Source organism: Aspergillus campestris (genome assembly GCF_002847485.1).
Source record: "Aspergillus campestris IBT 28561 chromosome Unknown P168scaffold_11, whole genome shotgun sequence".
Classification (NCBI taxonomy): Eukaryota; Fungi; Ascomycota; class Eurotiomycetes; order Eurotiales; family Aspergillaceae; genus Aspergillus; species Aspergillus campestris.
In genome coordinates this window covers 731,054-750,350 of record NW_020194346.1, presented here as the reverse complement: position 1 = coordinate 750,350, position 19,297 = coordinate 731,054, and the positions used below count along the sequence as shown (strand labels likewise).

Below are 19,297 nucleotides of genomic sequence, written 5' to 3'. Positions count from 1 at the left end.
ACTTTCAATTGATCAGTGTCTAGTCGTAGGGAAATAACAATAAAAATCGTAATGCATATATATCTCATTCGAGCCACAACAAGCGCATTAACTGAAAATCAACCGGTATCGAAAGTCAATGACATACGCAGGGTCACTAACAGCAATCTCCTGACCATCCTGGACAAGCTCCCGAAGCTTACGCTTGAGATTAGATCTAGTCTGCTCCTCCAGCTGGGGCGGGAAACGCTGGTAGAGCGTCTTCTCCTCGGTTCGCATGCTGGGCTTCTTCAGCTGGGCTTCAGGGCGTTCACCCAGCGTCTCGATAAAGACCTCCAGCGTCATATCGGGGTCGACGGTCATCTTGCGGGCGAGGTTCCCACAAACAGGACAGTCGGCCTTCTTCTCCGCCTCGAAGGTATAAGTGTAGACGCCGTCCTCGCCTGCGTACATCATGTAGTTCTCGAGGTAGGGGTTGCAGGAGGTAGCGATCTTCAGTGCTTCGGAGGTGGTAGCGGCCGCGATGACAGCGTTGGTGGAGGCGATGGCGGGGATGATGTTTTTCACTACACCCTGGGCCATTTGGAAGGTGATGCCTGAGATGTTGAATTGCTTTGCTCGCTCGAGGGCGGTCTGGTAGACCCAGCCGATGTGCTCCATGTCGTCGCTGTCAAAGGGCTCGTCCTTGCGCTGCTCCTGCCAGGCAATCTGGTGGGCCCATTCGATGCAGTGCTGAGGCTGGCGGGGGATGGTGGCGATGGTGCAGAGTGGGACAGCTGGTCGAGGCGCATGCATGTCGAGTTGGCACTCAATGCAGGAGGACAGGGTGGGGAGGATCACACGAGCCTGTCCTTTGAAGCCTGTGTATAATTAGCATGTGCTGCATCACTGGTGCTTCGCTCGTTGAAGGAGGGGGCGTACCCTCAGTCCCGCCATCAATGAGCGGCTTGAGACTCTCCGGGTTGTCAAAATCGACCATTGAAATCAGGGTAGAGTTGATCCAGCGCCGAGCTTCGATACTGTCAAGACCGCAGACGACGAGCTTGAACTGCATGTAGTAGTCCTCGTCTTTGTCTTGGATCTTTCCCACGTAGGGCGTGATCTTGACACCTTTGACGCGTTTCTCTACGAAAGCGGCGGCGACTTCTGCCTTGGGCTTCCCTATGTCCGCTTGGCGAAACAGGAATTGGCGGTTCAGGTTGGATATGTCGATGGTATCTATTCGAGTTAGATAGTGTAGTGGTAAGTTGTTCAGGCGACTTACCCATATCGATGACATGGATGTCTTTGAAGCCTGATAAGGCCAGGTTCTTTAGAATGTCACATCCTAGTCCACCTGCGCCTCTATTTCCACAATCATTAGTGCTCCCATATGGTGAAAGCGGAGATCTTTGAATACTAACATTACACTGTATTCATATTAGCAACTTAGTCTATAGCATCTGCGTGGAACACATACAGGACTTTGGAAGACTCCAGAGCGCTTATCGTTTCTGAACCAGGGACCCAGTCTTCGTCACTGAACGGACCAGGTTTAGACAGAGCCTTGTACAGGTATTTCCTAGAAGCATGTGAGAATCAACGGCTACATCAATCTTACGCGGAGAGCTCACCATCGTGTCGCAGAGTCTGCAGAAGCCATCTTCAAGAAGTAGACGTTGGGTTGTTGGGTAACAGAGGTGGTACTATTGACTGCGGAGCTCTTCTGTGACTGAGTTAACCGTTCAGATCCAGAATGATTTTAGATCCGTGCCGCTTTTACTTTAACAGTAGCACTTGTCTAGATCATGATATCAGCACAAGATATATACTCTTTTTCAGTCTCAGATACTGGGGTACTCCAGGAGCGATCGAGCGCAGTCTTGATTCATCCAGATCGGCCTCTGACCGCCTGGGGTTCGGCTATATGGTCATCTGACCCCGCGGTCAAGTACAAGCGATCTACGACCGGAATACATCACTTCTAAACAGGCGTTTCCTTGATATGGTGTAAATTTTTTGATGCTTGAAGCATCCTTGCTTAGTTACCTAGTCTACCAAATCATTGATCGATACAAATTAAGACATATAGTGGAATATGAGCCAAACATACGCTGCCGCACGTGATTCGTCGGCTCCGTTCAATTTCCCTCTCCGATAGCAAAGCTCAAGCTTTCAACCCTCATATACGTCAAACATAAAATGCACCTTCGATAATATGGACGGTCTTCTCACGGAAGTCAAGACGGCTACCCACGGCCAGCAGTCACCCCTGACAAGCGCTACGGAGACATCGCGTCGCCTTGACGTGGGGACAGGCGAACTCAGCCATGCGGCGGAGCCCGACACAGATCCTACATCGTCAGAGTACATCCTAGCGACTCTGCGGGCCAAGCCAGACCAAAGCGATCTTTCTGCAATTCTTACCACCATAGACCCATCGAATCAAAGATCGACACCGAAAGACTTCGACATCAGGCTCCCCAGTCCAACAACAGCCCAGATTCTCAATGTCTTAGTCAGCACCACGATTCCTGATCACTGGGAAGCTCTCAATGGAGCATCCAAAGGATCGAAGAGCAAAGATGCCAAGCTTCGAGCAGCCGTGTTGAGATGTCTGAGCAGTGTTGCAGGTATCAGCGGCTTAGTGACGAGCCTCCGTTCGCTCATTGCTGCCAGTCGTGCGTCATCCCAGCAAACAGGCGGATCGGCATCGCAAGTTCAGATCCAGATCATTCTGAGCGTTTTGTCCGCGCTGTTCGAACCAAAGGACTTTATATTGCGACTGTATGCGGATATTGAAACCCTTTATGATAGCCCAACTCGAAAGCAAGTAGTGTGGCGTGAGCTACTCTCTTTGCTTGCTGCTGGTCGAGTCCTCTCGATAGCGGCGGAAGCGCTCACCTTGGTTGGGGACAGTCCCGATCTTAAGAAGATCTCCTGGATTGGGACAGGATCTCGCTATGCTTCGTGGCTAGGGGTTAATGTCTGTTACATGACTTCGAAGACTGATGTTGCTAGCGAGGACGCGTGGAAGGCTATGGCCTCTTTGGCTGGACGGGCGTTGAGCCTGGGCTACACTGGTAAGAGATTGCTCCGGATCAGCGTAATACAAATGCTAATTCTTAGTCTAGATAACGTAGTGGACGAAATATACTCGGGGCTTCTCATTGAGCAGGATCTCCCAGCGCAGTATGGCTCGCTTTTCGACCATCTTCGATCCACAGAACAAATTGCAGTCCTGGAAGCTACCTTTCGCTGCGTCGAAAAGAAGTATATACCCGACAGACTGTCGTCGGATGAGCAGGACAGCACACCGTCTAAACTAGTCGGAGATATTGCAGCATTGTGTTCCGTCCTTATACACAACCGAGCTCATCTACAGTCTCAACTTACAGAGTGGCTTTCCAAGGGTCAGGGAGGGTCTATACGCACTTTTGGACTGCGTCGAGCATTGCTGGCCAATATGGTAGACAAACCAGGTAACTAATGTCAACTCATGCTAATATGATTTCTTGTTAACACAACTGCAGAATCGTTACAAACTTTACTCATCAAAAGCCTTGAACAATCCGGTGACAAGTTCTATATCAAGCAGGCCCCCATGATGAACCAAGAAGGTTTGTTGTCTCTTGCTCTAAATGTATACACTCTAATAATTTCCAGCAAACACACAAATCATTCTACTAGCAGCTGGACATCTCCAGCGGGTTGAACCACTGATGGTCATGGCAGCTGGTCGCTCAGGCGCTTTCCTCAATGCCGTTTCCAACCGTCTAGCTGCCTCTTCGACCCGTGCTCGATTCCTAGGCATGATAATCGGCACTGCCATCTCAAAGCTCATCGAGCCCGCGGGCAAAGGGATGAGATTTGACTTGGAAGAGATGGAAAGTGAGGAAGCTACGTGGTATCTCTCTTTACCTGAGATTGTGGACACCATCGGTTCAGTCGAATCTTTGAAATCTGAAAAGCACGCATTCAAGTCGCAACATAAACCGGTCGAGAGACTGTCTTCCCCGTCGATGCCTAAACCCGGACAGAATGCCGACTCGGGACGCACCAAGATCATATCGATAGAAGAGATTGAGTCGGATGGCGAGAGCGAAGATGAAGATGACGATCTACTCCCGTACGAAAAACCGGATGAAGATCCTTCAGACTCAGATGAGGACCCGACATTGGTACAACGGAACAAACCAACTGCGCCAGTGTAAGTTGAACTAAATTCTCATACCCCCCAATATGATCTAACACCCTCTATCATCAGTTACATCCGAGACCTCATCACCTACCTCCGCGACACCGAAAACATCGAACGCCACAACCTAGCAGTAACGACAGCGCCCTCCCTAATCCGGCGCAAGACCAACTTCGGCACAGAGCTCGCAGAAAACACCGAAGAACTAGCCCTACTCCTAATCGGCCTCCAAGAGCAAAGCAAGCACACCAATTTCCACGAACGCCGCCTCCAAAGCATGATCGCCCTGATCGTCTCGCAACCGCTGAAAATGGGCCGCTGGTTCTCCGCCATCCTCTTCGACGGCGACCTCTCCCAAGTCCAACGCTCCGCAGTCCTCACAGCCCTGGGTCTCGCAGTGCGAGAACTAGCTGGAAACGGCGAGCAAGACGCTCGCATGCTGGGCCTGCCTACACTCCCCGACACGTCGTTTCCCTCCAAAAAGCTGCCCGCTAGTGTGGAAGCCTGGTACGGGAGCGATAAATCGCCCATCGACAGCCTCACGCAGAAGATCTCGCAGACCTCGCTCCAGCCACTCGCTGCGCACGCAGCGGACGCCATGTCCGGGCCAAACGCGCTCAAGGTGCGCACGTTCTCGAGCAAAATGGAGGTCGACAAGAGACGCCAGCAGCGCGAGGAGCAGCGACAGAAAGCTACCGTTAAGGATCTGTATAAGGTCCTCGCGGAGGGGTTCTTCTACCCACTCAAGGGCCGGTTCGAGATTATGCTCGTGCAATTCTCCTCGTAAGCACCACCCACCCACCCCATGCACATTAATCCCCGAAATAAACAATTCAAGAAAGAAAAAGGAAAGTTCTATACTAACAACAACCAGCTCAACCGCCCCCAGCTACAACCCTCTCTTCACACCCCACATCCTAACCCTCTACCTCCAAACGCTCACCCTAACACTCTCAACAATGGGCCCACACACCCCCTACCTACAAGCCCTCACAAACGACACCCTCTCACTTCTCCTCTCGCTCCACACCCGTCCCATCGTCGACGACCCATCCATCCTCTCCGCATTACTGGCACTCTTCCTCGCCATCACGGACCTGAACATCGCGGCCGGCTCCACCGGCGAAGAGAGACTGGTTACGGAGTTTGCGACGCAGGTGGTTGAGTTGCGGGACTGGGCGGGGCAGATTTTTGAGAGGATGCCTGCTGGTGGGGTGGGGGGTGATGAGGCAAGGGATAGGTTGCGGACGCTGGCGGCGGGGTTATGGTTAGGCTTGGGGAGGTTATGGAGAGGTATCAGGGGCGGTTGATGGGGGTCAATTCGGGGTTTAGATATTGATTGTTTATTGGGGTGGTTGGTGGTGTGGTCTGAATGGTTCTCTCTGTCTCTGTGTGTGTCTCAGTGATAGTACAGTAGTCAGTACTTGGAGACGAATACAGATAGAAATGTAGACATGAGTCATGAGTTCATATCATTAAGTACCAGTATGTTGATCTAAGTGGAAAGCACTCGTAATACACAGCTTAGAATATACCGCGTTTCCCTTACTCAGTCTTCGCAAAGTTCCCCCTCTCGATAGCCGCATCCATCATCCGATCCCCATTAATCAAGCTCGTCGTGCAAATGACTATCTTCCTTCGCGGCGCCTCCTGCGCAGCAATAAAGCGCAACGCCGCGATCTCAGTAAAGGTAATGCCACCCAGGAAAAACACATACACGGTTTTAGTAGCGTTATTCCCACTCAGCGTCTGACGCGCACGGACAGCCTGATCGTCGCCCTTTTGGACAATGCTAAACGTGGCGCCGCGGGCGTTCTTAACCAGGTCTTCGAAGCCGAGCCAGCCGGGCGAGGCGATGCTCGCTGGGCTGGGAGTCGTCGTGGTGGAGCCGCCGCGGATGAGGGAGAGGGTGTATTGTTTTTGCAGGACGCACTGGACGAGGCGGATGCTGAGCGGGGCGAAGCCGCTGTAGACGTAGGCGACGTCGGAGGGGTCCTTCTCGCTGACTTCTTCGACGACGAGGCGGAGGTTCTTCCGGAGGTAGTTGTAGTTGGTTCTGGTGCCGGTCTGGGCGCCTGTCGCGGGGAGGAGCATGGTGGTTGTGGAGGAGCGAGGCTGTAGAAGCTCCATTTTCTCCAGGGCGTGAAAGGTTAGTAGATGTTGGTAGCCGTAGGCTTGGACGATTTGGCGCTTGAAGTTCTCCAGTTCGCGCGGGCGCAGGCCGCCGGACATGCATGACTCCAGACATAGGAGGCGGAGGACGGATTTCAGGGGAACGTCGCGGGAAATGAGCTCCTCGACGGCTTCGTGGTGGTATGTCGGGTCTGCGCCCGCGGCGTTGTTCTGCTGGACTTCGAGAATCTTGCGGAAGATGTCCGATCTGGTGTTTCTCATTATCTCCTCGGCGAGGTTGGTGTGTACTCGGAGACTTTGATGCTCCAGTTGGTAGGTGGGTAACTTGTTGACGAAATCGCGGAGCTCCGACGTGGTCTTGGCCGAATGGCGGGTTTCATACTCTGTCTCTAGACGGCGAGCCACTTTATTCAGGATGTCTCCGACGATGGCGAAGTTTGCGTCGCGAAGTTGACTGAAGAGCTGGTCCGAGGCATCGAGCTGGATTTTGCGCTTTTGCCCTTGTTTTGATGTCTGTTGTGGGGCTTTGGAGGATTCCTGTGCTTGCGGTACTGGGGTTGGTCCGACTATGGAGGTATCCACGTCGGCCTGGTTGTGCTTGATTCCCACGGTTTCATCGATGAGGCCTTCGTAAGTAAGTTGCGTGAGCAGCGCACTGCCGAAGTCGACGTCTCGGTCGATGATGACCAGACTCTCGACGCTTGCACTGGGCAAAATCCCCCGTATCGAGTGATCGGTCAGCCCGGAGCTCTCTTCAGCGTCCAGCTCTTTGCGCATGCGCAGGAGAAGATCAGCCAATCGCCGTGCGTTGTCGCCCTTTCCGACGATGCGCGGGATATAACCATGTCGCCGTTGGATGTCCATGAGTGCCTTGGCGGCAAGGAACACACTGCCTGGATCCTTGTGCTGGAGATCTGTGCATTAATATGGATGATATCTACACGCTGCAGCGGGTTTCTTACCAGATACAAGTCACTGAAGGAGTCTTCCAGCTCCAATGACAAGACATCCTGCTCCAGGGGCACAAAGTACAAGGGCAATTCAGCGACGTTGACATCACCGATGATGCCCTTCTCTTCCAGGACCGAGTTGCTTACAAGGGTCCGCCTCGGAACCCAGAAGATGGAGAATTCATGTTCGACATTGCTGTTGCGCTGTAGACGCTGGATCTGGTCTAGAGAGATGTTAGCCCATACTGATGGCACTCAATTCGACGGGAAGAGAAAGAAGGCCAATGAATGAGCTGGTTTCAACATTTGGTTTGAAACGACAGGTTGATGTAGGGAACTCGACTGACTACGTAGAGTAGGGTTGCGTCTGCGTGATCTATTGTTTGTCCCAGTTGTATAGTGCAAGCTCATCCCATCACACACCACCGGCCAAATCTACTAGACAATACTGAAAAAAACATACCTGCCACTATCCGCACCTGGTGGATCTTCTCCGCATGGGCTATGAATACGACATTCCGTTGGGAGGAGTCCACGTTGGCATTTTCCAGGAGAAACACGCGGTCTACACCGTACTCTTGGAGCAGCGAGAACTTGACAAAGAGACCGATCGGACCAGCCAGATCCTGGCCAATGACCAAGTTCTTCTTTCCCCGCACCTGCACCGAAAGGAAATCATTCAGCTTGGGGACGATGCGATGGTGGGAATCGACGTCATGTGGAGCGACTCACGCCTTCAAGGAGAGTCAATAGATCCCTACGCGTCTTGTCTTTGAGATAATCCGCGTCTGACAGAGATCCTGGGTACGGCGCCATCGCTGCCTAAAGCATTCCGGTACAACGGGAAAGAGATGGACCAGACCAAGGTAATCTGACGGATGAGATGTGGTTATTTTTGGGACTGACACTCTTTGAATCTCCCCAAGAAGTCCGAAGGCGGCCGTGTTTGCGGTGACGGTTCCGAGCTAGGCCCGATCTAGGTTAGACCGATCGACACCGCCACCACTGGTATCATTACATTGTATTACACTGTTACGGTCTTTTTATACCTCTTTTATATCTACTATAGCATCTATAATTCTTTATTGTATATATATATATGTGTGTGTCTATCTATCTATATATATGGAAATCAATAGACAGAATAGATAGGTATCTTATTCTTTATCTTATATCATATATATTTATACCAATCGTAAGTATTATGATATTATCTCTGATTCATGTAAATTAAGACCCAAATAGGAGTAATTACAATACACCCCGCCACTGTCTGGTCTCGACCGAACAGGCAGCTCTTCCCCGACTGACCCTCCATTCTTATTCTTAATTTATCTCCTGAGCGCTTGGTTTCACTTCGTTCTCATCACTGTTTCACTCTTCATCTTCATTAAGAATTTTCATCTTCATCCTTTTCTCCTTTCTTTGTATTCTCACCATATACCCATTATCATTCGACCATTCTTGACTTCTTCCCCTTTTGCTTACCCAGATACCCACCTAGACTTATTCTCACTTCTACCGCTTTCACCAACATGGGCCTCTTCAAGAAGTCCGACGACGGAGACGATGACTCGGGCCGTCGAGCCCTCTTTGGCTCTCGCTCCAAGAACAAGAGCCCTGCCCCTCCCGCGAACCCCTACGCCAAACCCATCCCCATCGATCCGTACACCCGAGCCAAGATGTATACCGGTGTCGCCGCTCTTCCCGCCGATGAGAAACAGCTTGGTGCCAACAACCTGAAGTCGTCGATCAGTGCCCCTTCGCCTGGACCACCCGCTGGTGGGGACATCCCCGGCGACAACAAGTCTCAAGCGGGCGGCTATGCGCCGAATAGCTATGGCAACCAGGGCGGATATGGCGGCAACCAGTACGGTGGCGGTGCGTCATCGGCCTCGAAATACGGACCCGGCGGTTACGGAGGCTTGGGCGCCGTCGACCCCAACGACCCCGGCGCGGGCGATTCCAACCGAGACGCACTTTTTGGCGGTGCCCGGGAGCGCGTACAGCAGCAACAGCCGAATGGCGGAGGTCCTCCGCCCCCATACACCGAGGGCTCTCCCGCCTACGGGGGCGGCAGCAATGCGTACAGCACATCCACCTACCAGGAAAGAACCATGACGGCGGAGGAGGAGGAAGAGGAGGAGATTCAGACCGTCAAGCAGGACATTCGGTTTATCAAGCAGGGCGATGTGGCCTCGACTCGCAACGCCTTGCGGGTGGCCGCGCAGGCTGAAGAGACCGGACGGGAGACTCTCGCCCGTCTCGGTGCCCAGGGAGAGCGCATCCACGATACGGAGAAGAACCTCGACATTGCGACGGTTGAGGGTCGGATCGCGGAAGAGAAGGCTAAAGAGCTGAAGACGCTGAATAAGAGCATGTTCGCCGTGCACGTGGCGAACCCGTTCACCAGTGCCCGACGCCGACGTGACCGGGACGAGAAGATCTTGAACACCCACCGGGAGGAACGAGATCTTCGAGATGGAACCCGGAAGGAAGCATTCAACACCGGCCAGCGGATGGAGCGAACATTCCGGGACATTGACAAGGAGGCGGGCAAGCCGCAGACCCGCAAGCGCACCAACGTCACCGAGCGCGCCAAGTACCAGTTCGAGGCGGACAGCGATGACGAACGGATGGAGGATGAGATCGAGCAGAACTTGGATTTGCTGGGCGGCGCAGCCGGCCGATTGAACGGATTGGCTCGCGCTACTGGCAAGGAGCTGGACGAGCAGAACCGCAACCTGGGACGCATCACGGGCAAGGTGAGTCTTTACTTCCTCATCCCATTGATATATGATCTGTATGCTAACTCTCTGGTAGAGCGACTACGTCGACGACCAGATCGCCATGAACCGGGCCAAGCTGGACCGGATTCGTTAAGCCCTCTACAGCCGAGTCCGCATATGGATTGGATTGGTCATGGAAGGAGTCGGGTTGCGGACTGCCTGGTGCTGTCAAACCCTTGCCGCGTTGTGGCTCTCATTATACTGTGCATAATTGTTCTACTGTCACATTTGGGCGTCTTAATTTTTTTCCCACTTATAATAAAACTCTGCTATTATTCTTGCGGGGGTAGTAATCTTGGGGTAATAGAATACGTGTGCTACTATATTTTATCGCTTTATTGTCAACTCCTCATAGCTTTCAGCCATACAAACTCTGCTGTGTCCCTGCTTCAAGCTCTTCCCCATCGCGGATCACGTGCCATATATCTGAACTCAGGCCCTCACATCTGTCTGTCCATTCGCCCTCGCAACGACAGTGTATACCGAGTATCATCATGTCACGCTAGTTCATAAAGTCGGAAAATAAAGATGATCTAACCCATCTCTTGTTTGCCGCATATCCCACGATCAGACCGCTGTGTGTCATTGCCGTGTAACTGCAATACCTTGATGTACATGAGTCCTATACTCAGTCGGGGATGCAGGTAGCACAAACCGAACGAAGCGGACTATGATGTCAACCCCACAGGGGGGGTCCTCCACATTCCTGCAGTACTGCAGCCTTACGGTTGTAGCAGATCTGCCGAAGGGATGAATGAATTTCTATATCGTGTTTCATGTTCTCATTTGAACATTCGCGGAAGAATATACCGCAATATATGACGGTTAGTCATTACTATTGAACCATAGAATTCCTGCTGACATTTTTAGGCTTTGTAGTTAACCCTAACTTTCACTGTGGCAGCAATTATATTTGCTTCCTTATAATATTAAACACGTATCAGCCAGTCTTTCTATTTCAAACATCCTAGCTTCTCAGGGTTTTCGATTTACTGAGTCATGGAATTGGTTTCGGCATAATCCGGTTTTGCATTTGCGCCAGAATGCTGTTCTTTTTGAAGGAAACCGGGGGGGGGGAGGGGGGGGGGCTACATAATTCAGTGTCTATATGTACGTGCCCTAATGCTTGATATCGCTCGATATGATCGTCCCAACCACGAACATCGTCTTAGAAAAGTAGAAAAATAAATGCTACGAGGCAGCTAGATCATCGTTAAGAGCTCACAAAAGGTATTTCCTCCATCCATGACTTTTCAATATTCTCAGTAAAAGCCCGGGAGGACTCATCGGCGCCTTATAACTACCACATCCAACTCCCCTCTGTTCAGATCCCATCCAAATCAATTCGAGTTTCACAAGTTTCTCTTTGGCAGTTCCGAGTTGCCCGTACAACAATCGTCCACCATGAAGTTGAACCTTCGTTGTCGCAGCAGCGCTCTCAAGCGTCGTGGTCGGGATACCTGTGGGCGAAAACCCTGTGGCTAGAAGAGAAAACGGTGGCAGTGAGTTTCCCTTTTTCCCTTCACTAGAGCCAGAGACTTGTACAGCTACAATCCCTCTATCCTAGTGTAAAGACAACTGGCCAGCTGAGTGTATCTCGCCATGAACTTCAAGCTGAACAATCACCGAGCAGACCAGCATGTTGACTTTGGGAAATTTGAGGTGAAGTGCAAATAATATTCCATATTATCATCTTCACATGTGTGTTTCTAATCATAATATGTGGTCGGCATGTTTGGGTAGCGGCTAATACAATATAATATAAAGTGGTTCGTCAACTACTAAGGTGCCTGGATATATATCGGGAGCGGAACAAGCCCACTCGGACATTGAATGGGGGCTGAGCGGATCCTAGAAAGGAAAAGAACAGGTGAATGACAATAGTATGCTCTTATCAAAGAAGGCATTCTGACAATCGTCCTCGGAGCAGATCCTCCTCTGTCCTCAGTCCTCTAAGTCATGAAATCTGGGGTGGTAATATTGTGGAGTAGACTGAGACTATATAGGCGGCTTGATAGACAGACCCAGACGAAACTAGTCATCTTTGGAGCACCACGAGCAATTAAGCATAAAACGATAACAGTATTAAGTAACAAAATGAAAATAAACCAGACTCAACGTCAATCGTAACCACAAGTGCTTGGCGGGGGATACATAATCTAGACGAGCTCGTATTTCCCACCCCCAGGATGGATCCACCAGGGCGTCCTGAGGAAGAAGAAATTGGGACCTAATATAACATCATATAATACCGGACTAGGCATACCAACCCGTCAGTTTGTCATTCACAGACACACTTCAACTCAACAACCAAACCTACCAGACCCGAAAAGCATGAACCCATCAACCCTCCACCACCTAACCACCACCCCATTGGGCCACCCTCCAGCACGCCTACGGCCCAGCCACCGACCTCCGAACCAACTACGAGCCCTCCAATCACCCGACAAACAAGCGCGCACAGACGCCTACAACCAGCTCTACAGCAACATCTACCACCAGTCTGACCGCTACGAAGCAACCGCGCACGCAGTGCCCTATATACTCAACATTCTCTCGAACCCAGCAGCGCCTGACCGGCCGCGCCTGCTCTGCCTCCTGCTGGATCTAGCTCTGGGCATTCCTGCTGAGGTGTTGCCGTTGGGAGTTAGGCTTGGGGGCACTTGTGCGGGTGGGGTGTCCATGTTTGGGATGTCTCGGACGGACGGGTTGACTATGGGGTCGTTGCGTACGACGCCGTTCGTGCGGGCGTTCCGTTGATTTGGAGGTGTTTGAAAGAGAAAGATACTAGAGACGATGGTGGGAGGGTGAGGGCTTGGGCGGCTTGCGCGCTGGCATACTTCCCTAGTGAGGTCGAGTGTAGTAGTGGTGCTGATATCGATCGGCTGTTGCAGCTCATGGATAAAGAAACGGACATCATGACCTTGGCGGCAAGCATCATGATTGCGCTGGGACTGCTCAGTGGATCTCGGGATGATGCTTCTCCCTAATATTCTTCCAAGACTACTACTACAACTACAATCTCCCGCCTACACGCACACTCAACCAACCCCATCTACTAATCCGCTGGGCAGCCGCAGTAGCACTCACCCGGCTGGAGCATCACGCACCAGAACACGTCAACGTGATAACACAAGCCCTAACCGATCCATCGTTCATCCCCGCTGAGTATCACGCCGTCTTCCCCTTCTGCGAGGGGGATTTCAGCAAATACAGCGCTAAGATCCTGAGGGGGTTGGACATGAACGAGTATCCTGGTGTGGTACCCGCTGTGCTAGAGACATTGCCTGGCTTGCCGCGTCCGGATGCATTGAATCTAGCTGAAGTAGCTATGGAGCTTGCGTTGGGTGCTATGCCTGACGATGAAGATGATGATGATGAAGAAGAAGAAGAAGAAGATAATGATGATGATGGGGTATCTGTCGAGCGAATGAGCGCGCTCCAGCGCCGAACTGTAATGGCATTAGCGGAGTGGGATGATGATGAGGCGTGAGGAACTGGAATTGTGGGCGGGATACTTGAGGATTGGAACATTCCTGGTGGGAGCCGAGATGAGTGTCGTCGGTATATAGGGTTGTTGACGAGGATGATAGATTATAGTGATATAGCATTGTTACTGTGCAAGTGGAATCCATACCGAGATACCTCTTCGCAGCAAACAGCTTATCTATCAATAGCATGAACCACATCCAAAGACACTGTGACTTCATCGAGTACTGGCAGAGTACCAGGGCTTGTCCAGCAGCTTTACACAAACCAGACCCAACAAAACAACCAAAACACCGCTCACCACGATACTAGCCCGCAATCAAAAGAAAGCAAACGCCCAGAGAGTATAAGAATCAAGATACCAGCAACCCGGTCAGACCATGTAGAACCATCCATACAACATTGCTTACCTGGATAGTATATAGTTCGGTAGCAGATATGACATCCACACCCAAGAAAACAAAAGAAAGCACACCCCAGCAGAGCAACGTCGTACAAAAGCCTGTCTACCTACCTAGTACTCAGGTTTGACATACACCTGCTGTACCCTGTACCCCGTCCTCGTGCTCAGGCCAAGTCCCAAATCAAATATAAAGTAGTCTGCCGTGTAACCAACAGTATAAACAAAGTGGGGATCAATTCACCAACGAAGCGGAAACCCATTGTCTAGAACAATCAGGAACATTCATATAGTTCAACACCCCAGAAGGTACATTGGGTGATATATGTATATGTAATATATAGATAGTGTTAAACCCACATGGCACATCCCTTGATTCCTTTCTCCGCGGGGCAATTGCGGAGATATTATCCGGTTTATTATCACCTATTCTACTCCGTATGTATCTGCCTGACTTTCTCTATATCACCGATTGATGTGATATCTGACTATGGGATGAGATCATCCTTCCCATTAGTCCACTTTATCTTATAGTATAGTATATGTACCACGAGATTTACAACATAGGAAGTCTGAGTATCAGTTTATATACGCTTGATTATCATCTATATACACGGTATCGCAAACCCATCTCATCATGTTGGGCAACGTATTAGGCAGTAGGGGTAATTAGTAGTAACGAGTGTGTAGAAGGTAAAAAAAGAAAAGAAAGAAGGCCTGCACATGAATCAAGCTCCATGCGAAAGCAACTCCATTTGATTTCCGCTCCGATGCGGCGTGCTCTGTTGATGAATGGCAGCACATTGTTTCTGGATTTTCGTTCTTTTCAAGAAATTGGGTTGTTGGTTGGATCACCGACTCGCTGTGCTCATCCACTTATCACTGTTTGTTGTCCAAGTAGACTTCGATAAGGGAATAGACAGTGGTAATATATCCAGATACCATGGCATCCGGATAAAATAGCAGCATCAGGAAGAAAGGAAAATAGAATGTTTGAATAGACATCACGAGATAACAAAAAGACCAATAAGTCAAACGAAAGATGTATAATGGCCTGCTGCAAATTTTCCGGACCCAAAAAAAGATAATAATGCCTCGGAAATGCAGAATCAAAGAACTGAAACGAGCTGAAATCAATCACAACTCAAGTTGGTATCTGAAGACAAAACAAAACCATGCCACACACAAACAAACAAAAAAAAAAAAAGGCAGGAGAAAACCAACTCCCCCCATATTCTAAACGAGAGGATGAAACGAAAATGACGATCCTGGAAACAACCGGCACCTCTATAAAGTCATAACGTGGGAATAATAGATCAAAAACATCATGGTAATACCCCTTTTGCCCTTGTACCCGGGTTCAGCCGACCCATAGATATTAATCAGAAAAGAAAAGAAAGGGGTATCAATTCCTTGCGCGTTTCGCAAGGACCAGAAAAAAAAAAAGAAAAGAAGAGGAAAAGTCGGCATCGCAGTCGAATGGTTGTTGTACAAGCGATGGGACCCAATTGAATGGTAGAAACGAGCAACGTCGCACAAGCCACAGCGGGTGGGATTTGAGTCGCTGCTCATGCACAGGCCTCGTATCGGTACGGGTCATAAGGAGAATTTAGAAAACGAAAAGATAGATGTATCATCTACTCGTCGTCCTCACCGGAGGCTCCCTCCTTTTCGCCCTTGTGAACCTTCTTGTGGCGGCGCAAGTTGGACACAACGGAGAAGTGTCGACCGCAACCTTCCACATCACATGCGAATGCTGAAATCAATTGTCAGTACACCGCCAGAGACAAACCAAGGGGAGGATTTCAAACTCACGCTTTTCGCCAGTGTGGCTGTACATATGGGTCTGGAGAGACGACGGACGGGTGAATCGCTTGTCGCACACCTTGCACTTGTGCTTCTTCTGGGTGTTGGACGGCATCTTGGAGCTGAACTGGCTCATCATCGACTGCGGGCCCGGAGGCGCGCTTCCCGTGAGCAGGCTGGACGGACGGGGCAACGTCCGCGACAGGTGTCCATTGTCGTAAGACTCCGAGGTGGTAGAGCTATAATCGGTCACCGACGAGTCGACGGAGCCGACGGAGGCGCTATAGTAGGGGTAATTCGCTCCGGACGAGATCGACGATCCCGACGAATGGGTCGCGGGGAAGCCATACGAGTCACCTGAACCTCTCGAGTTACGAGGACCGTAGATGTTGCGAGGGGTCAAATCCTGGCTGAGGGCAACCATTCCGCGGCTGGCGTCAAGGGCGTCTCCAAACGTGGGGGCCGACGGGGGCTGCGATTGGCCAACGCGAGCTTCTCTGTTAACGGAAGAGACCCTGATCAGTAGCTGTCCAAATTTCCGGATGGCACGAATGCGCGCTTTGAGGGGAGATGGTTCTTACGGGATGCGGCGGCTGTCCGGGTGGTGTATCGACGGAGCATAGCTCAAGGGGGCATAGCTGGCCGGGGCGAAGCTGCTCATGGAGGAGGCGGTGGTGTAGGAGGGGGGCTGTTCAAAGGTGGTGCGAGGAAGGTCGTGCGACATGGTCATCATCTCCGGGCCGGGGTAGCTCGGAGCGGCGCTGGTAGAATAGTTACTCCCGGGGACCATGGACGGGGCCGACACGGGGATGCTCGAGTACGGCAGAGACATGGACGGGCGGGTGACTTCCTCCTGCTTGGGAGGGTTCAGGATCTGGCTGGAACCCATGGAGGTCGCGTACACCGGAGGGGTCGAGTTGGAGGAAGTGTGAGCGGCCGACCAGGGATCGGTGAACTGAGGCGGAGTGTGGTGCGGGAGGTTATGTTGTTGGTAAACACTGTCAAAACCCATCCCGCCGTACTGGCGGTTCTGGTTTTCAATGACCATCGTCATGGAGGGTAGCCGTGGACTCGGACAATATTAGATCGTGCAAGTGGTAATGCGGTTGAGAGACAGTCTCAACCTATGGTGCCTGACGATCAAGGAGGGAAGATCGCAGACAGATAGGGCAGCGCGTGCTCGTGGCGATTTGATCGAGGTGGGGAGGAGGGACAGATGTGGAGGAAAGGGATAGACAGAGGATGATCCAAGGCGAGGTATGTGAATCAATTATATTAATTGACTTGCGCAAGGATAGGTAGGATGGGGATAATGAAGAACAGAAACCGTCCCAGCGAGTCACAGCAAGGAGGGCGAGTCGCGACGGGTTATATGAGGTATCGTAAGTGGCAGAGGATTGCGATGACGGAGGCAATGAGGGTAAGAGATGCAGAATCAAGAGGACAATGAGAAGAATGAGGACAATGACAATGGGGAGACGCCCTTGAACCCGAGCGAAGCAGAATGAAAAGGAAAGACAATCAGACAGTCTGGGGAAGGACCCGAAGGGGATCGGCGAAGCTTATGAACAAATACAGGATCGCAGCATGAGGGATGAAGGAGAGCCCTGGGCATTGCTGTGTTGGTTCTGGTCTGTTTAGTGCCACTGACGACGTCCCGTCGGGGACTCTGGCCGATCGTTACTGTAGTCTGCTTAGTGGGAGGGAAACGGCGCCAGTCATTTGAAAATAAATAAAATAGAAATTATAAAATCATAATAAAATAATCAACAATAAATAAAATAAGATCGAATAATAATTAAATTAGGGAGGGGGAGAGAAAAATCAAATTAAAAGCAAATAACCAAATCCGCGAGAATAACAAGCTTAGGGTGAATGGAAAAGTCTCCAAATGGGAACCAGTTCCTCGGGTGACTTCTCAAGGTTTTGGATGGGTCTCCTATTTCCCTGGTTGAATTGATTTTATTTTATTTTATTTTCAATCTTATATTTAATCATTCTATTCTATTTTCTTTCTTTTCCTCCCCCGGGTGGTCTTGCGAGGTAATTCCCTTTCCCTTCCCTTTTATTTGATTTTATTCTTTCTTTTTCTGCCCCCCCGCTCTGAATTATTACTCTCATCTTTTCTTGATCTTTTCCCTCGACCCTCCTGTTTGTTTTCTTCAGTCATAGATTAATGATTAATTTGGGTTTTTCTTTCGTTTTCCTTTTTTTGATTAGAGACCCGCTACGTTACTTCTATTTTTATTCAATCTTCAATCTACCGTACGATGGGCACAAGCCTTCCTACCGACTATCATTTGATCAGGGTTCAATATCTATAGTGGAATCTATACTCAGTAGTGGAAGAGGACCTACGCGAGGAACAACCAACTGCAGATGAAATGCAGACAAAAGGGGGAGGAAACCTCCTGATTCTCCAACTTCCATTGAGAGGAGTCTTCATGAACATGAAATAAAAAGTAAATAATTAAAAGCAAATAATAAAAAAGAAAGAAAGTTGGAAAAAGCAAGCAGGGGCAGGGAAAAGGAGACCGACCTGAAACTCCGGGATCGGAATCAAGTATGTACTGCCCTGCACGGTGGATGGATATACTGTAGGTTCCTCAGTCCCTCCAGAAAAGTAGCTTAATGCTGGGTTGTCCGCCCTGGAAGTGGTACGTAATCGGCAATGATAATCTCTAATAGGAATTACTCATAACAATACCACTCGAGTCTTGGGACACAGACCAAAAGTCAAATCGGGAACTGTAAATCAAATTAGTCCTATTCGAGAAGGAAGTATAAAAAAACAAATAGAATAAAATCAACTAAATTCCAGAATAAAAAATTGAATAAAGAAAAGAAAGAAAAAAAAGGAGACAAAGATGGTAAGAGGGAAGAAGCGGGAAGAAAAAACCAGGCTCAGGTACCACTTCCATAGCGTAGTTGACTGCGGTAGAGGAATGATAGGTCGGCAGACTATGAGCCGTAAGTCGAGATAGGATGACTTGCCCTCACCTTGCTCTTCAGACTCTTAGAGGCTAAAGGCTAACCTACCCTCTCCGGCCAACTGAATTAAAATAATAAAAAAAGGGGGGCCCAATTCTGTACCGTGTCTGTCGAAGACACTAAGGTAGTGTGCCTGAGTGGGCCATGGACTGCAGTGGAGAGGAGCGACCAGCACGAAAGGAGGAAAGCGTGGGTAGCAAAAAACAACCCGGGAGAAAGTCCCCTCCCATTAAGAATATTAGTTGGTTGAACTATAGTCGGAAAAATGAGGTCACCTCCAATATTGACATTAAATCGTCACACAACAGAGTACTTCAAAGAGATAGCAACTATCTTCACTCTATCTACTAATGCATTGTCTATTACGAAGAAAGGTAGCAGAATTAGCAGACGGATAGTTGAACACCAGGCCAGGGAGGTCTCAGGTGGCGGGGTGGTAGTGGCAGTGGCAGATCACAGAGATATGTCAAAAGCCAAAGGGTCTACCCGTTTCGTGGGGAGTCACTCCCTCGACTGCTGACTGGAGATAAAAAGCCTCCCGGACTGCAAGATGGTGGTGTGGTGGTGGATCGGGCTCCACATG

At 50.3% G+C, this 19,297-nt stretch overlaps 6 protein-coding genes across 6 annotated transcripts; 3 read left to right on the top strand and 3 right to left on the bottom strand.

Moving 5' to 3' along the window:
- Nucleotides 1–21: 21 nt before the first annotated feature.
- P168DRAFT_258218 (NEDD8-activating protein UBA3) lies at nt 22–1,829 on the bottom strand. The gene is made up of 7 exons (XM_024834591.1): nt 1,742–1,829; nt 1,593–1,684; nt 1,439–1,540; nt 1,383–1,388; nt 1,244–1,323; nt 901–1,197; nt 22–839 (listed from the first exon to the last, which is right to left on the bottom strand). The coding sequence occupies exons 2-7, from the start codon at nt 1,619–1,621 to the stop codon at nt 88–90; spliced, it is 1,266 nt and encodes a 421-aa protein (XP_024690167.1). The 5' UTR covers nt 1,622–1,684; nt 1,742–1,829; the 3' UTR covers nt 22–87.
- Nucleotides 1,830–2,166: 337 nt separating this feature from the next.
- P168DRAFT_312697 (telomere length regulation TEL2 family protein) lies at nt 2,167–5,495 on the top strand (the record flags this gene model as incomplete). Its single annotated transcript, XM_024839594.1, has 7 exons — nt 2,167–3,041; nt 3,093–3,440; nt 3,492–3,578; nt 3,625–4,168; nt 4,226–4,939; nt 5,031–5,396; nt 5,429–5,495. The coding sequence occupies exons 1-7, from the start codon at nt 2,177–2,179 to the stop codon at nt 5,493–5,495; spliced, it is 2,991 nt and encodes a 996-aa protein (XP_024690166.1). The 5' UTR covers nt 2,167–2,176.
- A 127-nt stretch (nt 5,496–5,622) lies between these two features.
- Nucleotides 5,623–8,090, bottom strand: P168DRAFT_292670 (Sec1 family protein). Its single transcript, XM_024837638.1, has 4 exons — nt 7,972–8,090; nt 7,703–7,898; nt 7,252–7,463; nt 5,623–7,195 (listed from the first exon to the last, which is right to left on the bottom strand). Exons 1-4 carry the CDS (start codon nt 8,053–8,055, stop codon nt 5,702–5,704), a joined length of 1,986 nt encoding a protein of 661 aa, XP_024690165.1. The 5' UTR covers nt 8,056–8,090; the 3' UTR covers nt 5,623–5,701.
- A 494-nt stretch (nt 8,091–8,584) lies between these two features.
- Nucleotides 8,585–10,345, top strand: P168DRAFT_306723 (putative plasma membrane SNARE protein (Sec9)). The gene is made up of 2 exons (XM_024839050.1): nt 8,585–10,004; nt 10,063–10,345. Exons 1-2 carry the CDS (start codon nt 8,775–8,777, stop codon nt 10,120–10,122), a joined length of 1,290 nt encoding a protein of 429 aa, XP_024690164.1. The 5' UTR covers nt 8,585–8,774; the 3' UTR covers nt 10,123–10,345.
- Nucleotides 10,346–12,362: 2,017 nt separating this feature from the next.
- On the top strand, nt 12,363–13,521 carry P168DRAFT_284323 (uncharacterized protein; the record flags this gene model as incomplete). Its single annotated transcript, XM_024836126.1, has 2 exons — nt 12,363–12,756; nt 13,031–13,521. The coding sequence occupies 2 exons, from the start codon at nt 12,363–12,365 to the stop codon at nt 13,519–13,521; spliced, it is 885 nt and encodes a 294-aa protein (XP_024690163.1).
- Nucleotides 13,522–15,355: 1,834 nt separating this feature from the next.
- On the bottom strand, nt 15,356–16,967 carry P168DRAFT_52439 (uncharacterized protein). Its single transcript, XM_024841984.1, has 3 exons — nt 16,305–16,967; nt 15,733–16,220; nt 15,356–15,673 (listed from the first exon to the last, which is right to left on the bottom strand). The coding sequence occupies exons 1-3, from the start codon at nt 16,775–16,777 to the stop codon at nt 15,555–15,557; spliced, it is 1,080 nt and encodes a 359-aa protein (XP_024690162.1). The 5' UTR covers nt 16,778–16,967; the 3' UTR covers nt 15,356–15,554.
- Between the last annotated feature and the right edge of the window lie 2,330 nt (nt 16,968–19,297).